The sequence below is a fragment of the Dromiciops gliroides genome, chromosome 5 (genome assembly GCF_019393635.1).
Source record: "Dromiciops gliroides isolate mDroGli1 chromosome 5, mDroGli1.pri, whole genome shotgun sequence".
In the NCBI taxonomy this organism is placed as follows: Eukaryota; Metazoa; Chordata; class Mammalia; order Microbiotheria; family Microbiotheriidae; genus Dromiciops; species Dromiciops gliroides.
Genome location: NC_057865.1, coordinates 105532280 through 105557385, shown reverse-complemented (window position 1 = coordinate 105557385; position 25106 = coordinate 105532280). Strand labels below are relative to the sequence as shown.

At 39.2% G+C, this 25106-nt stretch overlaps 1 protein-coding gene across 1 annotated transcript in view; it reads left to right on the top strand.

The window, feature by feature from the left end:
- The window catches only part of TBXAS1 (thromboxane A synthase 1), a 245680-nt gene that overhangs the window by 79751 nt on the left and 140823 nt on the right, over positions 1-25106 (top strand). Inside the window, 1 exon segment of the mRNA XM_043966165.1 lies at positions 18403-18519. Within this exon segment, the coding sequence (XP_043822100.1) occupies positions 18403-18519 (117 nt within the window).

Sequence of the window (25106 nt, the reverse complement as noted above, 5' to 3'; positions counted from 1 at the left end):
CTGTTACCATAGTACTTTGACACTGGGCTATTTTTATTCAGACATTATTTATTCCTGTTATCTTTCACTATAAGAGAGGCAATATGGCCTTCTTTACCACTGAAGAATGAATGGGAAGGCATCAAACACTACACTGAGTCCAAACCAGATTAAGATAAAAGTGGGAAATATTTAACAAAATAAATAAATATACAATAGAACAGTAATTTTAATATCTGGTTTTCTAAGTCAACAGTCAGTTAAGGGACCCTTATATACAGTTTAGTGGTCCCGTTTATATTTGAGTTTAATACCACTGTTCTACTTCAACCCTCTCATTTTGTGGATGAGAAAATTGAGGGCCAGAGGGATAAAGTGAGTTTTCCTAAGGTCACAGAGGTACTAAGTGGTAGAGCAGTACTAATGAGGGAAACAACAAGCAAACAGCTATGTATAAACAAGCTATATATAGGATAAATAGAAAATAATCAACAAAAAGAAGGCACTAGAATTAAGAGGGTTTGGGAAAGGTTTCCTGGAGGCAACTAGGTGGTACAGTAGATAGAGCACTGGGCCTGGAATCAGGAAGACCTGAGTTCAGATCTGGCCTCAGATACTTAATAGTTGGGCAAGTCACTTAAACTCTCTTTGCCCCAGTTTCCTTATCTGTAAAATGGGGATAATAATAGCACCTACCTTACAGGGTTGTTATGAGGATCAATTGATATCATAATTGTAAAATGCACAGTACAGTGTATTGTTGTTATTATTGGAAAGTAGTATAGCATTAAAATTACAAAGTGACTTCTCAGTCCAAATTCAGTGGTTTTTCCATTTGAAAGTTGTCTCTCAGGTCCCTCAGTGATACCCAGTGTTGAGTAAGTGATGAGAATAGTGGTGCTTCTAAGGCCAGGTTAGGTGTGTCTTTTTGTTGGGGGAGGAGAAAATGTTCCCCACCAACCAGTTGAATTACTGGGTGTGGAGGGGGCTATGCTATGAATTATGTATTATGCTAAGAAATGTAACATGTGTAATTAGCAAGATAGTAGAGTAAAAATAATAATACTAAATAGTAGAGTAAAAATTAACAATAATAGTGTAGTATTTGCATATAATGGAAATTGCTTCCACAGCCTTCACCTCGTTTGATCCCCACAACAGTTTCTTATTGTTCAGTCATTTTCAATCATGTCTGACTCTTTGTGCCCCCATGTGGGGTTTTCTTGGCAAAGATATTAGAATAGTTTGCCATTTCCTTCTCCAGCTCATTTCACAGATGAGGAAACTGAGGCAAACCATGTTTAGTGACTTGCCCAAGGTCACACAGCTATTGTCGGAGGGCTGATTTGAATTCAGGAAGATGAGTTCTCTTGATTCCAAGCCCAGTGCTCTAATGTACTGAACCATCAAGCTGCCCCATTTCACAGTAGTGAACCTTTGTAAGCTTCTTTGTAAACCCCTGTCCTATTCCATTCCTATTCTTCCACAAGGGCACCTAATGACATCCTGAAATTTTTTTTTCCTGACCCATTTCCCTTGTACCTAGAGGTATAATCAAATACAATGATCTCTTCATCTATCAGATAAAGTAGTGGGACCTGCTAGTGTTTTTCCATTTCAAAGTGAAGGTGACAATGCAGTGGTCTGGATGTCACACCACAGCTGGAAGGAAGATATTTACTACAGTTAGATTTATGGTTCACAGCCTTAGATGGAAAAAACCCTATATATTTTTACAGCTAAAGACTGAACCCTAGCTAATGTCCACAACAGGAGAAAACAAGCAGCACATTTATAAATTGTGCTTCTCTCTATATTATTATTCCCAAGGCTATTAATTTGTTCAAAAGCTTCTGCTTTGAGTAAGTGAAAATATGTTTGCATTTCACAAGTATCTGGCAAGGCTATAAATTACAGTACATGGCTTATGGAGGTACTCACATTACTTTACAGTGATACCTCAGTTATAAGACTTAGCTTTTACATCAGGGCTATAAATTCATCAAATCTGTTCAAGGATTCATAGCTCTAATCAAAACAGAAAGCCTTGCTTTTAAGCCTATAATTAGGCTTGGGGTTGGAAATGTAAATAGAAACAAGATTTGTGAATTTTCTAATTATTCTTCCCTTCTTTGGACATTAGTATCTAGCTGTCTTTAGTCTTAATATATGTATACTGTGAGGCCCCTCTCTATCCAAATATGGGTTCTTTCCTAAGTAATTTATGTTTTCCATTTTATTGAATACTGGACTATTGAGTACCATTGTTTCTGATTCCCCCTTGTTTAGTCTATTTCATTGATTTATCACTCTATGTTTTAACCAATACCAGATGGTTATAGTGATTGCTGTTTTATGATATAGTTTGAGGTCTGAAACTGTTATTATTCCCACTTCATCTCGACCTCTTTTCATTATTCCCCTTGATATTCTAGACACTTTATTTTTCCAAATGAATTTTATTGTTTTACCGAGGTCTATAAAATATCTTTTGATAATTTGATTAGTATAGCTTTAAAATTACAACTCTGATGGTATTGTCATTTTTATTATATTGGCATGGCCCAGCCATAGACACTGAATATTTCTCTAACTATTTAAGTTGGTCTTTATTTCTTTAAGGAACTCTTTGTAATTGAATCTTTAGAAGTCTTTTGTGTACTTTCACAGGCTGAGCCCCAGATTTAAAAAAATTTTTTTTTTGCATTTTCTAGTTATTTGGAATGGGATTTCACTCTGTTTTCTATCCAAAACCATTCATGACCTATTTCAACCCCTTCCAGTCTTCTTAGGAACCTTATACCTCTCTACATACTCTTCCATTCAGTGACACTGGCCTCCTTGCTATTCCTCAAACATGACACTGGCTGTCCCTCATTCTTGGAATGCTCTCTAAACTCCCCTTCACTTCCTGGCCTTCCTGGCTTCCTTCAAATCTTAGCTAAAATCCAACTTTCTAAGAATAACAACAATACACTGTATTGTGCATTTTACAATTATGATATCAATTGATCCTCATAACAACCCTGTAAGGTAGGTGCTATTATTATCCCCATTTTACAGATAAGGAAACTGGGGCAAAGAGAGTTTAAGTGACTTGCCCAACTATTAAGTATCTAAGGCCAGATCTGAACTCAGGTCTTCCTGATTCCAGGCCCAGTGCTCTATCTACTGCACCACCTACTTGCCTCCAGGAAACCTTTCCCAAACCCTCTTAATTCTAGTGCCTTCTATTTGTTGATTATTTTCTATTTATCCTATATATAGCTTGTTTGTACATAGCTGTTTGCTTGTTGTTTCCCTCATTTGATTTTGAGCTCTTTGAGAGCAGGGATTATCTTTTGCCTTTCTTTTTGTCCCTAGAGCTTAGCATAGTACCTGTCATATAGTAGGTGCTTAATAAATACTTATTGGCTGACTGGCTGAAATGATAGTGGGAAGAGGGGGAATCCTTACTCTATTCTTGTATTCATTTGAAAAGGTTCTATTGTATTCCAATTGCATATGATGCTTGCTTTTGATTTTAGATGGATACTTTTTATGATATTACAAAAGGCACTTCTATGCCAATACTTGTCAGGGTTTTTAGTATCAATAAGTCTTATACTTTTTCAAGAGTTTTCCCCACATCTATTGAGATAATCATGTGGTTGTGGGTATTTTTGTTTTTCATATGATTATGTTGACTCTTTTCCTAATGAAACCTCTGTGCATCACTGGTATAAATCCAACTTTGATCCCTCTCTGTCCAAATAAATCTTTATTAGGAGAACTTGACTACTAGGTAAGGATGCCTCAGATTAGATTGCTTATCAACCTTCTGTTCTATGCCTGTTGGAGAGGTTTCATAATGTACTTATACAATGAGATGCCTCCTTCTACATGAAATTTCTCCCACTCGTCCTCCGACACTGGGGAAAGGCCTTGAAACATCTCTTAGATATTCAGATTTTCATACATCTGGATTGTGGCCAGATCCATTCAATCTAGACAAATGAGGTTATACCAGTTCTTTTTTTAAAAAAGTCTTTTCAAGGGTTCTGCACAATATCAGTTATGAAATATGAGTTTTTTAAAGGCACTAATTCCCTCATGAGCCCTAAAATGTTTCCAGGAGTGGGGCTAAGTGTTATTGATTTTGAATACTCAAATTTTCCTCTGACACTACCTTCCAGAACATCACAAAAGTATTTTTTTAATTTGTTGAAAATGACTATCTATCTCTCTATATATTTTTCCTAGTCTTATTAGAGGTTTGATTCAGCAGAAAACTTCAACTTTTAACTTTATAAAGCAAACAAGCACTGTGTTGTCTTTACATAATACAGCTTCTCCTTGAAGAAGAAAGATTCATTGTGGAGTAGGCAGAAGGACAGAGCAAATAGTACACAGTCCTTTGTTGTTAAGACAGAAAATAAAACAAATAAATGAGCTGCAAAAGCACTTCTATCTTTTTAAGTGTCATCGGGGCCTCTTCTATCTTTTTTCTTTTATTATAATTTTATTTACTTGTATTTTGTTTTTATCTCACCTTCATTTCTTTTTTTCCCTTTTTTTTTTTTTGGTGGGGCAATGAGAGTTAAGTGACTTGCCCAAGGTCACACAGCTAGTAAGTGTCAAGTGTCTGAGGCCGGATTTGAATTCAGGTCCTCCTGAACCTAGGGCCAGTGCTTTATCTACTGCACCACCTCACCTTCATTTCTAAATATATCTGCCCCCCTCTACTTCAGGGGTTCTTAACCTTTCTTGCATCATGAACCCCTTTGTCAGTCTAAGAAACCCTGTAGAGTCCTTCCTGGAATAATGTTTTTAGATGCATAAAATAAAACATACGGGTTTACAAAAGAAGCCAATCATATTGAAATAGAGTTATTAAACTATCTTTTTTTTTAAAAAACAAGTTTAGGGACCCCCAGGTTAAGAACCCTTGCTCTACCCCAATAGTCATTCCATATAATTAAAAGCTAAAAAAAGAAAGAGGGGGAAAAGCAGTTCAGCAAAACTAACTAGCACATCAACTGAGTTTGATATGCAATATTGTACACCCAAAGTCCCCCACCCTATAAAGAATGGAGGCAGGTACATTTGTGGATCTCTTCTCTTGAGCTAAGCTTGCTCATCATAACCTCACAAAGTTCAGTATCATGTTTTTGTTCTCTCCATTTGCACTGTTGTGCTCTTTGCTGTCCTTAGCCATTTATGTATTTTTCCATGCTTCTCTGGATTCTTCATATTTATTGTTTTCTGGGGATTAAACTTGTCTAACCTATAATAAAAAAAGGCTGATGCACAGCTCTGAGCCAATGGCACTTTATTAAAAGGTCCATGGTCCCCTCTAATGAAGTGAACCTCAGATCTTCCTCATGGTCTGAGATGCCCCCTTCTTCCACAGTCTTATTTTTATAAGTCTTGATAGCAGATTTGATACCTGAACAATCTAAAGGAATTACACAAAATACAGAATTCCTTTGGTTAATAGACCTTGCTTCACAGGTCAAAAAAATGATGCATCAACTAGAAATGGCATATCAGCAAGGGGATCTTGGGTTGAGCAAAGTAGGGGGCACATCCACTGACTAAGCAGTCATAAAATGGTCACCTACTCATGTGGGACAAGAAAGAGTGGTCTGGAGGTACAAAAATAAGTTGGGGAACTTTCCATGTAATTGAGTCACCTCTGCCACACTGGACTTGGTCACTATAACAAGGAAAAACAAGGGTGGAGGGCCTCTAGTTAGCTTCCTATGATTAAGAAAGTGAACTTACAATCTTTAGCTCACAGTTCTGGGGCCTAATATATAGAACTTATAATCACTACTCTGATGGCATCCTAGCAAACTAATTAATAGTGATTAGAATAGAGTAGGGGTCTGAATGAATTATTTCTCACAGTTTCTTATGGAATGGTAATATTTCACTACATTTCTGTATCACAATGTATTTGCCCAATCAATGGGCATCAACTTTGCTTTCAATTCTTTGCTACCATGAAAGGTCTTGGTATTAAAAGTTTGGTGTACTTTATAAAGTGCTTAGCTCTGTTCCTTACTATATGAGACATTCCCTTCTATCTTTGTGGCTAGAAGCGGGATCTCTCAGTCAAGGACATGTTAGTCCTTGTTTAGCATAATTTAAAAATGCTTTCTATGATGGTTGAGCCAATCGACAATCCTACCAGCAGTATATTGGTCTATAGTCCATCTGCTTCTAAGGGATCCCCTGAATGTTGGCCTGAGACCTTTGGTTTTATGTGGATAAATCTCTCAGATGTTTCTGAAAATTTGTATAGAGTTCAAAATTTGGAAAACAGATTCCCATTTCCAACACAGCAAGTGATATTATTTTATAAAAAAGAAACTTATTTTGATGGGTCTAGATGAACGAGCACTGTATTTAACATGAAGGGACTTGGTTGGAGTTCAGTCTCTACACTCAGAGCCATAAGTAGGGAAGAGAGAATGGTGTCACTCCCATATTAATTCCTCCATAATCCAATCCTGCCCTGTTCCTTCCTGCATTTAGAGACTCCCTACTAAATGCCCATGATTCCCTACCCTATCTCTATTTTTCCATTTAATTTATCCAAAAAATTGATTTCAAGGGGCATCTCATGTTGCTTACACAGGTACATTTAGGAGTGATTGGCCTAGGACCTAGGACCAGAATTCCTAGTTAGAGCTTTGGTGGTATTTAGTATTTACTGACAATGAATAAATGATTTTACTTCTTTTAGCCCACTTCCTCCTATGTAAAAAGGTGTGATTGGATGGGATCCCCACGGCCCCTTCCAGGTCTCCATCCCATGATCCTTTAGTAAATTGTATTTTCTTAAAGGGAAGCAAGTATATACATTGCAATTTGGGATAATAAGAATGGTGGGCAATGCTATCAAAGGGATTTACAATTTTTTGTGTGTCGCAAGTTGAGATTTCTATAATTTTTTTTTTTGATTGTTTGGTGTCGATAGTTCCAGAGAAATTATTTTGGCCTCCTCATACAACACCCAGGACAATACCCTGCCCAAAACAAGTGCTCAGAAAGTGTCTAATGTTGATGGTGGTGATGATGGTGATATTTTAAACTTTTTGATTTTTAAAAGCAAAATCTGAGATGCTTGCTTCATGCTTCATTTTAAAAATTCAAAAAATATTTCTGCTGCAAAATTTCATTGCCCCTATGAAATATCCTTTCTTCCAAAGGATAAATTAAATGGAAAAATAGAGATAAAGGGTCCCTCCCACCAGGCCACATCTAGGTACCTGCTATGAAATACACAGGAGATGCATTTTCTTTGTTCCATTCCATCTTTCCTAAGATAGGAGGACCCCACCTCCCTATCCCAACTCCTAATCCATCCATCCTCATCTTATTTTTCTACCTGACTCATGCCACTGAAAGGAACTGGAAGACCCACATGAGCCATAGGCAAAAGGTTCCCTTGGTTCACCCTTCTTCCTGCATTGGTTTTCTGTGAGATCGGCCTTCTTGATTCTGCCCATCATTCCTAGCTCCAATTCCTTTCTGTCTTCTACTTAGAGAGCAGTCTGAATTAATTTGAAAATATCACCCAGTCCACCAGAGAGCCCCCCTTTCACCCTCTTTAGTAACGACCACCTTCTTCCTTGGACTCATTGAGGGTCAACTGTTTGCCAGGTGAGCTCAGAGTAGTAGCAGCTACATTGAAGACTTTCTCCTCACCATATGCCCTGACACCCACTGCTCTTGGTATTTGCTTGGGGGCAGGAGGTGGGTCTGAGGTATCTTTGAAAGGCTCTAGAAAATAGCATTGAATCACTTGCACAGCTGGCTTTCATTGGCCAAGTGTGGGGTTAGGGGTGCCCTCAGTGATATACTTGATATTACAAGCTTCTGGATCCTTTGACTAGAATAGAGTAAATGTTGGTAACTGTTCAGCTGTGTGGGAGGAGAAAGGGTGTGTGTGGGGGTAATTGCTACTAGAAGATGGTAAGGAGGCATTCTTTAAAAAAAAAAAAACCAACAATTCCTGGGTATGAAAGAAAAATACAACTCAAACAGCCCACCCAGGTACTCCTTTTTTTTTTTTTTTTTAAAGTGAGGCAATTGGGGTTAAGTGACTTGCCCAGGGTCACACAGCTAGTAAGTGTTAAGTGTCTGAAGCCGGATTTGAACTCAGGTACTCCTGACTCCAGGGCCAGTGCTCTATCCACTGCGCCATCTAGCTGCCCCTCAGGTACTCCTTTTTAAAGTTGTAAACACACAAAATAGCATTATTGTACATTTCAAGTAACAGGTTAAGGCAAATTCAAATTCAAATTATTGGTAACCTCAATTCAGAAAATAGGAGCAATGAGTTGCTTTTGTTCAGGGATTGTTTGGTTCATTGTCTTTGCATGCAGGTCAATTTTTCTGGGTTTCAATTTGCTCATCTAGGAAAAGAAGGGGTAAGACTAGATTACCTGTAGAGTCTTATCCAACTAGAAATCTGTGATTTCATTATTTACCTCCCATAAATCTTTACTTATTAGTTCTAGTTAAAATGTACAGAACAAGTCAACTATCACTTCCTCCATGTTCACAGCCTTTCAAATGGCCCTCAACCAAATACAAACTCCTTGAGGTCATGGACCATTTCAATTTTTGTTTGTTTTGTTTTGTTTTCGAGGCAATGAGGGTTAAGTGACTTGCCCAGGGTCACACAGCTAGTAGCTAGTTAGTGTCAAGTGTCTGAGGCTGGATTTGAACTCAGGTCCTCCTGAATACAGGGCCAGTGCTTTATCCACTGCACCACCTAGCTGCCCCCTCAGTCATAGACCATTTCATTTTTTGTCTTTATAGTCTCATCATAGGCACATAACATGACAGGCGCTTAGTAACATTTTATTTATAAATAGATAAATAAATTCATTCATTCACTCATTCATTCATTTGTTGTTGACTTGTTTTTCATTAATATCTTACTCTTCATGACCCCCACTTGGGGTTTCCTTGTCAAAGATACTGGAGTAGTTTTGCTGTTTCCTTCTCCAACTCATTTTACAAATGAGGAAAATGAGGCAAAGAGTACAGTAAGTGACTTGCCCAGGGTTATGCAACTAGTAGGTGTCTGAGGCTGGACTTGAAGTCAGGAAGAGGAGTCTCCAGGCCCAGCACTCTATCTACTTCACCACCTAGCTAAGTTTCTTTGTTCAGTCGGGTTTTTTTTTCAGTCCTATCAGACTGTGTACACCACCTAGCTGCCCCCTGTCTACATCTATTGTGACCCAATTATCATTTGTTTTGCTTGTCTTTGCTTGTATTTGGGCATAGAGCTAAGAGCTAGATTTTACCCCATGATATGACTAAAATATTCTTATATAATAAGATGGATAGCAACAACTAACATTTATACAGCGCTTTAATGTTTGTGGAATTCCTGACATTTATTATCTCATTTCACCCTCACAACATTCCTAAGTCTTCCAGGGTAAATGTTGAATATAATCTTCTGCTTCACTAATGATCTATTTCACCACCTTATTTCAACCACAATAATAATAGCATTTAAGATTTTTTAAATTCTGTACATATTCAATTTCATTTGATGCTCACCACAACCCATTTTACAGATGTGAAAACTGAAGCTGAGTGGGGCTAAGTGATGCCCAGGGAATCACAAGGCTATACAGCTTCTTGCCTTGAAATACAGCACTTGATGTCTTACATGCTCTTCATTTCTTACTTTCACCTTAGAAAACATTAGGGAGACCCCTTTGTAAGGTATTGCTAGTTGCGGACTGTAAATTAATGACCCTGGAAACTTGGACTCTGCCCCTGGTTCCCCCAACTCTGATAGGGGAGTTTTTTGTCTTATCTTGCTAAATCTTAGGGCTCAGCAAAACTTACCCTCAGTTTCCTCCCCATGTTCCTGAATGGGTATCCTCTCCCCTCCTTTCCAGGATCCCTTAATATTTTGTCTTCTCCCATTAGAATGTAAGTTCCTTGAAGGCAGGGATTATATTTCTCTCTGTATTTCTATCCCAAGGCTGAGTATAGGGCCAGGAATGTAGTAAATGCTTACAAAATGCTCCATCCATCCTTCATCTATCTATCTAGTAACTTGACAGCCCCAGCTGAATCAATAAAACTGATAGGCTTTCTCTGTGGTATTGGGTTGAACCAAGGAAGGTGCTGCTTACACTCATTTGCTAACAAGTATAATTGGCTATTTATTGGGCAAAGGACAGATACAAAAAAGAATATACCACTTTTGTCCAGTTAGCCCCATGTCCCAGAACCCCTGGTCCCTGGGATATGCACTGACACATTGTAATTGGAGCATTAATCAACCAGCAAGCAAGCAGAAGCAGGTTGCGACAATCTGAGGGGGATTGTAACCGTGAGCCTTTTCTACAATAAGCACCATGAGTCAGCACAAATACATAAATTAGTAACAGCACCAGGGAATAACCCAAGAGGGATCAAGCATTACAGAGTAGGCAAATAGAAAGGCTTGACCAGGGAAAATTAAGGAAAATCAAGTATTATAACTTGTATTCTGTAAATAACTCCGTCTACAGAGTGGGGCAAATCACATAATAATTCAAAGGCTCAAAACAAAGACTGCCTGCCACATTGTTCAAATTAAACATAGTGCAAAGTCATCTAGAATTTATTAAGTGCCTACTATGTGTCAGCTATTATAGTAGGCACTGAGGAGACCGAGATAAAAAAAAATGAAAAAGCTTCTATTTGTGGTGAGTATGCTCTATCTTACTATCCCAGAACCATCTGCGCCTCCCCACCACCACCACCACCCCGGCCCTGACATGCTAAGGTTCAAGCCCCTGTCACATGTATTTTCCCCATTGTTAAGTACTCAGTGACTATCCCTAGTTTCATTTAACACCAATTAGCTTTTACAAATGCATTTTACAAATTCATTTCAAAGATATGGTAAGAACAAATGTAGAAACATTTTTCTTCAATGCTGACTTGGTCTTGAAGAAATAGGCTCTTCACTTACCTCATTCCCTACACAGCATTAGTCCACCAAATTTGTATCCTGATACAGCATGACTTCTAGATAAGTCCTCAACTCAGCTCCTGGTGGGTGGTCTTCGTCCAAAAGCCTCCTCAGAGCTTCGATGATGGGCTGATTGCAAAACCTGAGTTAGAGCCTGAATTCTGGATTTCTACTGCTCTTTTTCTTGAAGAGATGGCAACAAGACTTAACTCCTTACAGCATGACCACCCACCAGACAACAAAGGAGAGAAAGGGGCCACTGAAGGGACTCAGGCAAGAGAGACATGGTGCAAGCCCATATGACCCTCAGCCAATCAAAGGGCCTCACATTCATTAAGTGATTGGCAGACCAGAACCAGTCTAGTTGAGAGATGATGGGGCCTCCAAATAGGTGATGTGACTGATTCTCCTGGGATGGTTAATAACCTCCCCCCTCAGATATTACACAGCACTTAATTTTTTAACTTTGTTATACACTTAGCTAACATTGTATATTTAGCAATCTTTGCTTAGCAACCTTATCACTAGTAGACTGTAAGCTCCTTGAGGGGAAGGAATAGTATTTTATCTAATTTTTCTATCTCCCACCATTTCCTAGCATAATGCTTTGCACATTTTACAATGTGCTATAAATAATTGTTGTACCACACTGTTTGTTGTATCATTATTGTTGTACTGATAGAGAAACAACATGAAGCAGTGTAAAGAGAGCTAAGCCTGGAACCATGAAGAGGGAGGTTCAAGGGCCACTTCTGACACATCCTGAGAATCTCACTTAATCTCTCAGGACTCTAGGCCAGTGGTCACAAACTTAAACAGAAATGGATCCTTGTGGGTCACATACTGATTTAGAAAACCACATATTAACATAATCTATGTTTTATTGCATTTTAATTTATTTTCTTAAGTATTTCCCAATTACATTTTTTTTTTGCAGGGCAATTGGGGTTAAGTGACTTACCCAGGGTCACACAGCTAGTAAGTGTAAAGTGTCTGAAGCTGGATTTGAAAGGCCAGTGCTCTATCCACTGCGCCACCTAGCTGCCCCCAATTACATTTTAATCTGATTCAGGCTGGCTGCCCTCGAGAGGGGTGGGTGGGCTAGTTGGTTGAATATTTGACACCTCTGCTCTAGGCAACCCTCTAAAACTATTGGTTGGAGAGAAGGTGCCAGCTTGCATTATTAGAGGGAGTTTCCTTATCTAGGAGTTCCCTATTCCAATGAAATCACGGGTCTGGAGCCTATGGCTATGTAGGAAATACATCTTCCTATGTTTCCTTTGTTGATCTCCTATTTTACCTGTGAGTTTTAATTATAATTTTGGAGATTCAATTCAATTCCATTAAACAAGCATTTATGAATCCCCCTACTACATGCCATGTATTGCTCTAGGAGCTGGATATAAAAAAACAGGACTCTTTGCCCTCAGGGAGCTTACATTCTATTAAGGCAAAGCAACATGTATGAATATGTATACGTGTATATAATCATACTCCGGACTTACTCTTGAACCCACATGTACTATAGATGTAGATGTGTGTAGTATATAAGATGCCAGGCCTGAGTATTTCATGGACAGATGGCTGAGATGGGATTGGAAAGCCCTAGTCCATATCTCCAAAGGGAGATTGTGATTTCCACCTTTGCAGTGAATAGAAGGGAGGCTGTGACTGCATCCTCAAGAGCCTCGATGAGGAAGAACAGGCAAGAATCTTGGATCACTGTCTTGGATGCTGTGATCACTCCTTCCCTTTCCTATCCCAGAGAGGGATTGGGGGGGGCGGGGCAATGAGGATTAAGTGACTTGCTCAGGGTCACACAGCTAGTTAGTGTCAAGTGTCTGAGGCCAGATTTGAACTCAGGTCCTCCTGAATCTAGAGCCGGTGCTCTATCCACTGTGCCACCTAGCTGCCCCCAGAGAGAGATATTGAGTTAGAATTCTATCTAGCTACCACACAGCAAATATTTGTTGGCTAGAGATAAGGTATTCTCATTTTGGATTCGGAATTCAAGTTAGCCCTTCCACATCACAACTTTTCCCATCATGGTTTGGATAGATCATGGGTCAGCAAGAGAAATTAAATGGAAATTTGGGGGAATTTGCGGAAGCTTCAGACAATACTCGAAGGCCAGCAGACAACACAAAAAAGGTTTGGAAACTCAGAAATGCATAAAATATATGTGTAGTATTGTGTAATATCAACCCAAATTCTAAATACAGTACTAAATACATGAAAGGAAAAAAAAAAACTCAGACTTCTTCTCAGGTATGAAGGAAGGGCCAAAAAGTTTTATGTGGATTTTCCAGATCATGGGGGCACCATGCCCCTAACCCACATAATGTGGAAGGAATGACTGTAAAAGCTATTTTCCATGATTGGGGCAAATGGGTGGATAACATCAAGTATCTTCTCATTAGCTTTTCTCCCTCCCACCAAAGTGGTTACTCAAGTCAGTCTCTTTATTGGCTTAAGCAGTAAACAGGAATTGGAGATTCTAGGTGCTAGAAATCAAGAGACAAGTTAGGAGCCAGCTTCCCCATACGTCTGGAGCTCTGGAGAGATGGCCCACATTCCATTCACAAGTCCTGGTTTGTCTCTCCCTGGGATTCCTTCCTCACCCCCTCCCTTGTTGTTCAGTCATTTTAGTCCTGTCTCTTTGTGACCCCATTTGGGGTTTTCTTGGCAAAGATACTGGAGTGGTTTGACATTTCCTTCTCCAGCTCACTTTACAGATGAGGAAACTAAGGCAAAGAGGTTTGAGTGACTTGTCTAGGGTCGCACAGCCAGACAGTGTCTGAGGCCAGATTTGAACTCAGGAAGATAAGTCTTCCTGCCACTCTATCTACTGCACCATCTAGCTTTCCCCCTTTCTCCCAATAGGACTCTCCAAATTCCAAAAAGTCTCTTCCTCATTTATTCAGGCTTTCTCAGCCAATCAGGAATTGCCTCCTCCACCTATAAGTACTCAAAGCCTCAAGGTTGTCCTTTAGGAAATCATCCCAGGCTTGGACAGGACTGGGGGTTGCACATATACAAATAAACACAAAATATATGCAAAGTGTGAAGTCATTGGCATGGACAAGTCATGCTACTTCTCCAAATACATAGCCCAGGAAACAATCCATTGCCCCAGACATCATCAATTCTAGGGACTAGAGAAGATGCCTAGCTATTAGCTGGGGTTTTTCATAAACTTTTCTACCAAGCCAAACCATAGAGCCAGAGGCCACTAGACCTTGAGGGCATAATTTCCTGAGAAGTTATGTCTGTGACTCCTATTTACTATAGCATCTCATTGGTTAGGGAAGTTACCCAAGGTTGCTACTTCCTCTGAAGCAAAAATATTGGCCTGAGCTGTCAAATACTACATGTGATGGATATATCTAATTCTCAAATCATTAATTAAAGCAAATGAAATATAATGGGAAAATGTAACTGGAACTCACTGTTTTCTCTTCAAATTAAAAAAAAATAGAATCACTCCTAGGCACTTCATGGCAGATGATGAAATCAGAATCATTCATTCAGAGAATGTATTGGCTGATGGCCCAGTTTGTTCTCATTATCTCCTATATATCAGGAGATTAGCAAGGAAGGTCTGGTAGTGAGGTGTAGTAGATCAATGGGGTTTCCAATGAAAAGAGATGCTAGCTGAATACATGGGAAAACGCTATCTATACTGGCCATCTGAAACATGGGCGTGATTCCAGGGCCTTTCCCCTTGAATATGACCATTTTCCAGTATTAGACAGACATTGAAGCCTTTTCACCCCTTTGGTTCAATTATCAAGCTTCTTGCCTAAGGGGTAAGATATTTGTTATAAATATCAGGAGAGCTGGATGCAAATTCCATCCCTCCCAATCCCATTTTATCCCATATCCTTCTATCACTTTATGGCTCTGTCATTCAAGTTCTCTTCAGAGTGCTGATTTGTCTTTTTTTTCCATGGTTCATGAAAAAGGTGGGTAATGCAGGTAAAATTAAGAATAAACTTATAAAAAGGAGAATGAAAGAGAGATGGAGATCCATCAACAGTATCAATAATTGTACACATTAGTCCCATAGAAAGAATGTTAGAGATGGAAGACACTGCAGTGTAAATTAAAGAGACCCCTTTGCTTTAATGATGAAAATGAAAGTCCAGGAAGAAGTGTCTTGTTTAAGGTCTAATAAGTATCTGGGAGCCAGGTTGGAGCTAGAACCCAAGCTTTCTGATTCCTGAAACAGCGTTCAAAGGAAATTCTCAATACAAGAGACCAAATTGCTTTGGAAAAGACAAGAAAAGTTATACAGATGAAATGGGCTCTGGATATTACCACCATCTGTGCAAAGATAGCTATAGGAATCGCAGTGAGCATAGAGCTTTCCAGCATGGAGCTGGAAAGGATCTTACAAGCCAGCTAGTACAATCTACTGAAATTTTAAAAAATAATAAACATATTTATTTAAAGTTTTGAATTCCAAATTTTATCCCTCCTTCCTTCCCTCTCCTGAGGCAGTAAGCAATCAGATATAGGTTATATATGTGCAACAATCTACTGAATTTAACAAATGTATACATCCTTGGTGGTAGAGTGGGGCACAGTGAGGAGGGATGAAAGGTACAAAAGAGGAATAGAATTACTTTTAGACTTAAGGAAACCTTTAAAAAAACAAATTTAAAGGAAAAGTTCTATTTATTGTATAAAATAATTAGAGCACACATTTATAAAGTGATATATAATATACATCTATCAGCTCTATCCATCCATCCATCTATCTATCTACCTACCTACCTACCTACCTATCTATCTATCTATGTATCTATGTATGTATCTATCTATCTATGTATATACCTATGTATATATGTATGTATGTATGTATGTATGTATGTATGTATGTATCTATCTATCTATCTATGTATCTATCTATCTATGTATCTATCTATCTATGTATCTATCTATCTATGTATCTATGTATGTATCTATCTATCTATGTATCTACCTATGTATGTATGTATGTATGTATGTATCTATCTATCTATCTATCTATCTATCTATCTATCTATCTATCTATCTATCTATCTATCTCTTGTTAGAGTGCTAGACCTTGAGTCAGGAAGACTTAAGTTGGAATCCTGACTCAGACACTATTTTGTGATGCTGGGTCATTTAACCTGTCTGCCTTAGCTTCCCCATCTGTTAAATGGGTATAGTAATAGCAATTACCAGGACTATCATGAGGATAAAATGAAATATTTGTAAAGCACTTCACTAACCCTTAAAGTGCTATCTATATAAATGCTACTTTTCCTCACAATAGTCCTATGAGGCAGATAGTATGTTCTCTTTTCTCCAATATAGACCCAAAAGCTTCCTCTTCCTCTTGAAGGCACCACCATCTTTACAATCACCCAAGTTCAAATCTGAAGTTCTTCCATAAGTCTCCATTATTCTTCAACCCCTGTATCCAATCAGTTGCCAAGTCTTGACAATTCTACTTCCCAGTTTCTTTTTCACATGTCCCGTCTCTATTTATATAGCCACTACCTTCTCTAAGGTCCTCATCACCTCTCATCTGGATTATTTTATTGGTCTCCCTACTTAGAGCTTCCTCTTCTCCAATCCATCTGCCACAAAAGCTGCCAAAAAATTCTTCTCAATGGATGTCTGCCTTGTCAAGAAGCTTTCTGCAGCAGTTCCACCTTTTTATTATTGTTGTTTTGGGGTTTTTTGGAACCAATCAGAATTAAGTGACTTGCCCAGAGTCACACAGCTGGTAAATGTCTGAAGCTAGATTTGAACTCAGGTCCTCTAGCCTCCAGGGCCACTGCTGTATCCAGTACACCACCTAGCTGCCATGGTTCCTTCTTGACTCTCAGATAAAATATATTGACATTTAATATCCTTCACAGTTTGGTCTTGCCTACCTTCTCAAATATTTCACATTACCCTACTACAGGAACTCACTCTGTTCCAGTCAAACTATCTATATGCTATTCCATTTTCCATCTCTTCTTCCAGGCCCAACTCATGTTTCACCTATGGAAAGTCTTTCCTCATCCCCCTACTCCAGGTGTTCTGTGAATATATTTCAGTGTGTCTGTGAATTTGCATGGGGAAAAAACTACATCTTTATTTTCACTAAACTCCAACTGAAATTTCAGTCAATCAATTAATAAACATTTATTAAGTGTCAGGCACTATACTAAGAGGTAGAAATACAAAAAGAGGCAAAAAGATAATCCCTGCCCTCAAGGAGTTTACAGTCTAATGTATTTAATTGATTAACCAAATTAATCATTCAATTATTTATTAATTATTTAACTTCATCAATTATTTAAAACATGATTCTGAGAAAGTGTCCATAGGCTTTACCAATCCCTGACCCTTTCATGCTTTCTCCATGCTCACCTTATCTAGAATTTAAGCTCATTAATAGAACTGTTTTTCTTTTTGTCTTGGTATTCCCAGAGTTTAGCCCCTATGCCTTGCAGGTAACATAGATACTTAAAGTTTAAGGAATTGAATTAAAGATGAAAAGTCACACAAAACTGAAGCCAGAACTTAAAATAGTTTTTCTCCTTTAAGGCTTATTTCACTTCAACTATCCCCTCAATAATCCACAAAATATAACTCTTACTTCAAATGTTTAGTCTTGGGTTTGTGTTAGGCAGAAGAACATAACAGTTAAAAGGAAAAACCAATATTATTGCTTATGTGAAGATAAACCATCAGACTGAAAAGTTCCCAACAACTCTACATCCCCAACATCATAGGGCAAGAGGACACACAGATCTGAGTGTATCAGCCCAAACCTCTTTCTTAGTACCAGTGGCTAATGTTGCTTTCAGAAATGAACTGGCCTATCAGGGTTGAGTGGGAGAGGACAACTCTGAACAGCTTAGTGGAAATAAATAAATAAATAAATAGTAGAAACTTACTGGACGAATTTCATGCACTAACATTGACCACCCCGCCCCCCCATCTGTGTCCACTCCTTGTTGGATCCAGACACACTTGTCAATCCACTCTTGTCCCATGCTGATATATCCAAGGAAAGGGTAAGCCCACTGTCCACACTGTAGAAGTTAAAACCAAGCTAAGGAGATACTTGCCTGGCTGGTCTCTAGCTTCAAAGGAGGCTCTCTCAATCAATCTTTTCTAAATGGAGTAATGCACTCCACAAAGGATTTATTTTCTGTGATCAAGGGCACACTGCAACAGGGTTGGAATCAGAGCCAGCAGTGATCACCCCATTAGCCCTCACTCATGTATCTTGAGCCTCATTTATAGCAAACCCTTAGATCATCCCCTTGTCTCTGCCCAAGCGCAGTCTACTAATTTGTGGATCATTGATAGGCTTTAGCCCTGACATTTATAATAAACTCATCTTGCAGCAAAGACAGACTGCCTTGGCTTTACTCAGAACCCTTTTGCTTGTCCCTTTTGACCAGATGTCAGGGATGGAGACCAAGCCAGTTGCTGACAGCATCCTGTTTTTGAGGAACAAGAGATGGGAAGAGGTCAGAAGTGTGCTGACTCCTGCTTTTAGTCCAAAGAGTCTGGATGAGGTAAGATATAGAAAATGTAGCAGCATCTGCTGCTATGAGAAACAGATATCTACTGCCCAAAACTTGGAAAATTGGGTCCATCTTTCATCACTGCATTAAATGGCAAATCACTTTGATATGTCCAGCCCCAAGGTTTTCAAACAGGTTATTAGTGACTGGGCATGTGGATACTCATATGCACACACACACACACACACACACACACACACACACACACACACACCCCAAGTGCAGAGGGATTTGACTAACAAATCTGTGTCACGAGGTAGAAGATATCATGGGTCTTCACAATACCTACAATATAGCTGGTTTGAATTCTCTCAAGTATGTCCGTAGCAGAAGTTGGGGCATTTGTGCAATCTGAAGTTGCTAGACAGTGACACGTTGCTTGGCACACAGCAGTATCTCTGCCAAAACATGTAGGTCGATTCATTGATTTACAACAATCAAGGATGTCTGTGTTGTATATAAGGCTTCATATGCTGTAGATGTGTGCATGTATGTATGTGTATATATAGACACATATTTACAGGAGGAGACACAGAGACAGAAACACACACACACACACACACACACACACACAGAGTCTGTCCCCAAAATCTTAGTGCAGTTTTAGACTTTAGTAGCTTAAAACTTCACTAAGACTTTTGGGACATCCTTTATGTAGGTACTATTATAGTGCTCTGTGAACACTTTATATAGTGTTAAGGTTTGTATATCTAACTTTATCTTTACAACCACCTTATGATGTTTCAAATGATCTCTCCTGGACCTATCTTCCAGGTCAGCAATGTTTCCAAGAAGATATTTCACATTGCCCTCTATTTTCTATTCATTTGGATTTGCTTTATTGTGTCTTGATTTCTCATAAAGTCGCTAGCTTCCATTTGTTCAATCCTAATTCTCAGGCTATTATTTTCATCAGAGAGCTTTTGTATCTCCTTTTCCATTTGGCCAATTTAGCTTTTCAAGCTGTTGACTTTTTTCTCATGTCTTTCCTGCATCATCCTCATTTCTCTTTCCATTTTTTCCTCTACCTCTCTAACTTTATCTTCAAAGTCCTTTTTGAGCACCTCTATGACCTGAGACCAATTCATATTTTTCTTTTTTTTTTTTTTTTTTGGTGGGGCAACAGGGGTTAAATGACTTATCCAGGGTCACACAGCTAGTAAGTGTAAGTATCTGAGGCCGGATTTGAATTCAGGTCTTCCTGAATCCAGGGCTGGTGCTTTATCCACTGTGCCACCTAGCTACCCCTAAATTCAACTGCCTATTAGACATCTCAAACTGGATGTTCCATAGTGACCTTTTTTTCTTTTTCTTTTTTTTCCCTGGGGCAATGAGGGTTAAGTGACTTGCCCAGGGTCACACAGCTAGCATGTGTCAAGTGTCTGAGGCCAGATTTGAACTCAGATCCTTTTGAATCCAGAGCTGGTGCTTTATCCACCGTGCCACTTAGCTGCCCCCAATTAATATTTTTCTTGGAAGCTTTAGATATAGGAGTCCTGATGTTGACATCTTCCTCTGAGGGTGCACCTTGATCTTCCTTGTCACTAAAGAAACTTTCTGTGGTCCTCACCTTTCTCTGTCTGCTCATCTTGCCTTTCTTTTACTTGACTTTTAGCTCCTTAAAGTGGGGTACTGTTTCCAGGCTTCACAATCCCAAGCTTCAAAAGGTTCCAGGTGGTATGATTTAAGGAAGAGCAGGTTCTTCTCTTGTCTGGCCTGTTCCCTGGTCCATAGATGACACCAGACCAACTTGCTAATCAACCAGCCTTTCGTGCTGTAGTTGTCAGCTCCAAGAAACCTGTGCCCCTCCCCCACCTGGGCCACTGCTACTCAAGCCTATCTCCTGGTTCCCAGCAGGGGTGAAAAACTCAAGTTATGCCTCAGCACCAGCATAGATCCCTGTAAACTCCCCCCTGCCAAGGACTTAGCCTTCTCACCAGATTGTGAGCTTAGTTCCAGACAACACTGGCACTGAAGCTGATTCAGAGGCTCTGGGCAGGGGGGGGAGGGTCTCTTTCTCTGGTGAGGCCTTCCTGGGACTGGATCTGTGTCAGGGTGACTGTGGGGTTGGGCTCCACTCCTGTTTCAGCACAGCAGCTCCCTCCTACTGACCTTCCAAGAAATCCTTGGTTGGAATATGATTTCAGCATATTCTTCTGTGTATTTTGTTGCTCCAGGAATTGTCCTCTGGCATTATTTGGATGTTTTTTGGAGCGATCTTCGCAACCACCTTATGATGTAGCTATTATCATCCTTATTTTACAGATGAGGAAACTGAGGCAAACAGGTTAAGTGACTTGCCCAGGGTCATAAAGCTAGCTAGTGTCTGAGTGGATTTGAACTCATATCTTCCTGATTCCAAGTCTAGAACTCTGTCCAGTGATCCACCTAACTGCTTGTGTGTGTGTGTGTGTGTGTGTGTGTGTGTGTACAGATACATACATATTTACTCATGTAAGAGGCAGTGACATTTAGTGGAGAGCTAGCTTCCCAATCAACAAGTTCCTCCTTTTATATACACAATGTCTTTGTAACCCTGGACAAACTATTTGATTAACTTCTAAGTGATCCAGGCAACTCAAAAATTATGTTTTTAAACTGTGGTCAGTATGCATTGGTAAAGGGAATTTCTTCACTGGGATTTCTCTACAGCAAACCAGATCCACCCACCTATACACCCTACACATGTCTATGTATACACGCACATATATACATACATATACACATATATGTGGGCAGCTAGGTGGAATAGTAGAAAGAGCACCAGCTCTGGAGTCAGGAAGACCTGAATTCAAATCCAGCCTCAGACACTTACTAGTTGTGTGACCCTAGGCAAGTCACTTAACCTTATTTGACTTAATTTCCTCATCTGTAAAATGAGCTGGAGAAGAAAACGGCAAACCACTCCAGTATCTCTACCAAGAAAATCCCAAATGGGGCCACAAAGAGTCAAAAACAACTAAAAAATGACTGAACAATATATATGTGTGTTGTGTGTATACACACATGCATATATGTTATATAAATGGAAATAGGGATCAGGGAGAACAATTAGGAGGTGATGGATGGATGGATGGATGGATGACAGGTTGATAAATGATAGATAGATATAGACATACCCATACACTCATATGTATATGTACATGCATACTTGAGTACACCGAAGTATGTGTATATGTGTGAATATATACATACATATCACTTGAATAGTTTAAAACTACACTAAGACTTTTAGAACACCATATGTTTAAAAATATATGTATTTATTCTTATATATATGCATATATTCTTTTAGAATATATATGTATGTATTCTTTTTTATATATATTCTTTTAGAACACCATAAATCTATATATAAGAATATATAGGGGCAGCTAGGTGGTACAGTAGATAAAGCACTGGCTTTGGATTCAGAAGGACCTGAGCTCAAATCCAGCCTCAGACATTTGACACTTACTAGCTGTGTGACCCTGGGCAAGTCACTTAACGCTCATTGTCCTGCAAAAAAAAAGAATATATGTTCTTATATATACTATATATAAAAGAATATATGTATATATTCTTATATTAATCTACTATATATATACACATATACTCTTCTATAAGAACGTGTATATATATATGCATACACACCTATAAGTTTCAAGATTGAAATCCATTGTAGTAATAATGAAGATCTACCATTTCTCCTAATTATTTGCTTTATATCCAAATGTTTCCTGTTACCAAGGTTCAGCCAGTGAGAAAGAATCTCAGAAAGAGGAGGAGGCGAATGTATATCCTCCCCCAAACCATGTAAACTCCTCGAGGGCAGGAGTTATTAGGGGGAGGGGGCTGTCTTTACATCCTGAGTACCTAGCATAGTTCCTTAAATTACCAGAAAATTAATAAATGCTTTTTGAACTGGATTGGATTGGATGTGTTCAACATTCTCTTTAGTTGTTACCTAACCTGGAGAAGACAGTTTTGACTTTTGAATGACTGGATTCCGCAAACACATTTCTTGGTGTGTATTTCTAAGTTGCTTTGCATGGCTCTGGCCATTTGGAGTGGAGAACATTCACAGAATTACAGGCATCCACACAGTGTGATTTGGCCTTTAAATTTTCATGGTTAAGCTCTTCATATTAAAGCATTGAATGTTCTCAAAGCAGAGGACCATTTTCCAAGAACATTACTGCCAGGAGCTTTCTCCAGGCCATGCCAACCTTCAGCAGTCTATTTTTAATATTTAGCTTTATTTCTAAATCCTTTAGACCAATAAAAATGAAAGTCATTATAACCAAGTGTGGTCCGGGTAATAAATACTTCAGAGTCCAAAAATACATTGTCTCTGCCTGACCAGACGCCCATTTTCTAGAAGTGTCCCTGCATTTATCTACCAGCAAGAGACCATTATCCTGTGACAAAGTTGTATTCTGCTGACACCCAATCTCCTAATTAAAATCAGTATAATGATGGACCGTTTAAGCTCTAGTTAAAATCTTCCTTTTCTATTTGCATTTAAAAGGAAGCATACTCCTTCCTGGGTTGGGGGTGTGATGGACCCAGGTCTGGGTTATAATTTGGTTTCTCACTGGCAAGAGCTTTTGTGTTGTGGATAGCCACTAGCAAGAACAGTACATCTATCTAAAAGTACCCAACTGCTGGGGAGAGAGGGAGGGGTTGCTTAGCAACACCAGCTGTCACCACCTTCTCATGGTGAATGCTGATTGGTCACAATGCCTGACAGGCACTGCTGTGTCATCAGAATGGTGAGTACCTTCAGTTCAACATGTTGATGGCCACAGTGGTTACTGACCTGACAGCAAATTTTGCATAGAAATTTGAATTAAAAAAAAGAAACTACCTACAGTGCTTCTTCAATAAATGCTCTTATGGGAGGAAAGAGTTTGGCCTTTCCTCAGCTTAAAGGAAATACTGTCTATTGATTTTCAACTGAGGGTTCAAGGGTTAAGTTTGGTTTGGTTTGGGGTTTTTTTTTCCCAAACAAGCCAAAGTTAAAAATAAAGATAAAAAGCAAAAACAAAATCCTTGAGCCTGGTTTGCACAGAGCATCCATCTTCTTCTGGTTTCATATTTTTTCAAAGGGTGGCAACAAGAACACTGGACTAGAAGTTAGATCTGGATTCTAGTCTTGCCTTTGATATTTATTAGCTGCATGACCCGCAGTCATTCTCTAATCCTGCTAAGTCTCAGGTTCCTTATCTGACCTCAAAGGAGGATTGTTATTAAGCAATGCAAGGACACTCTCAAGGTCTCCCTGAAGAACTTTGCAATAGATTGTGGGACATGAGAGACACTGGCACAGGACAGCCCAGCATGGCAGGCTGTACCAAAGAAGGAGTTGTGCTCTCTGAGCAAAGCAGAACCACAGTGGCTCAAAGGAAATGTGAGATGCATGAATTTAGAGACATCTCCACCCCAAAATGTTCATATGGACTATTTGTGCCAAACCTGTGGTAGAACCTTCTGAGCTCTTATTGGTCTGATCAGCCATAGTCAGACACACTGTACCTTGACCCCAACATAATGATGTCATTTTGGTCCTCTTCAAGAATGAAGGACAACAATCATCATTAATATAATATAAGACAGGGGCAGCTAGGTGGCACAGTGGATAAAGCACTGGCCCTGGATTCAGGAGGACCTGAGTTCAAATCCAGACTCAGACACTTGATACTTACTAGCTGTGTGACCCTGGGCAAGTCATTTAACCCTCATTGCCCCGCAAAAAAAAATAATAATCATATAAGATAATGTACATTGAAGTACTTTGCAGATTAAAACACAAAGCAAATAACCAATATTGAATCCATTGTTATTTATTATGTATTCTTTTAAAATAAATTAGTCAATAAGAACCACATGACCACTTTGTGCTAGGCACTGGGCAAAACCAAAATAGCCTCTCACCTCAAGAAGCTTACATTCTATTAGAATGGAATTATTTAAAATATGTAGCCCATAGCCATCTAACCATGGGTGGTATCTCTGTGCACCTGATAGGATAACGTAGGAAAACATCTGTTTGTCATTTCATGGGCAATGCTCATAGACTCATAGACTTGGAAGTGACCAAAGAGATCACCTAAAGTCTAGATTCTATACTGCAGAGGTCTGCAAAGTACAGTAAATCAAATCCAGTAAATGGTGCCATTCTTAGCTCATGAGTCATACAAAAATAGGTGCTGGGCTGGTCATACACATGGAGCGAACTGTCCTCAGAGTCAAGTGGAAAACCCATTCCATAGATTTTTCAGGGGTCAGTTAATTGTGCCCTTGGAACTTGCTATTTTAGGGTCGGGGTTGGGGGGGGGGAAATAATAAATAAAACAAAATCCCTTTGTAAAGTTATATTTGGGAGCAAGAAGAAAGTGGAAAGCAGAGGTCTATTTTTTTTTTTAGGCAATTGGGGTTAAGTAACTTGCCCAGGGTTACACAGCTAGTAAGTGTCAAGTGTCTGAGGTCAGATTTGAACTCAGGTCCTCCTGAATCCAGGGCTGGTGCTCTATCCACTGCGCCACCTAGCTGCCCCCAGAGGTCTATTTTTTGAGGACCAAGTCCAACATTAATAT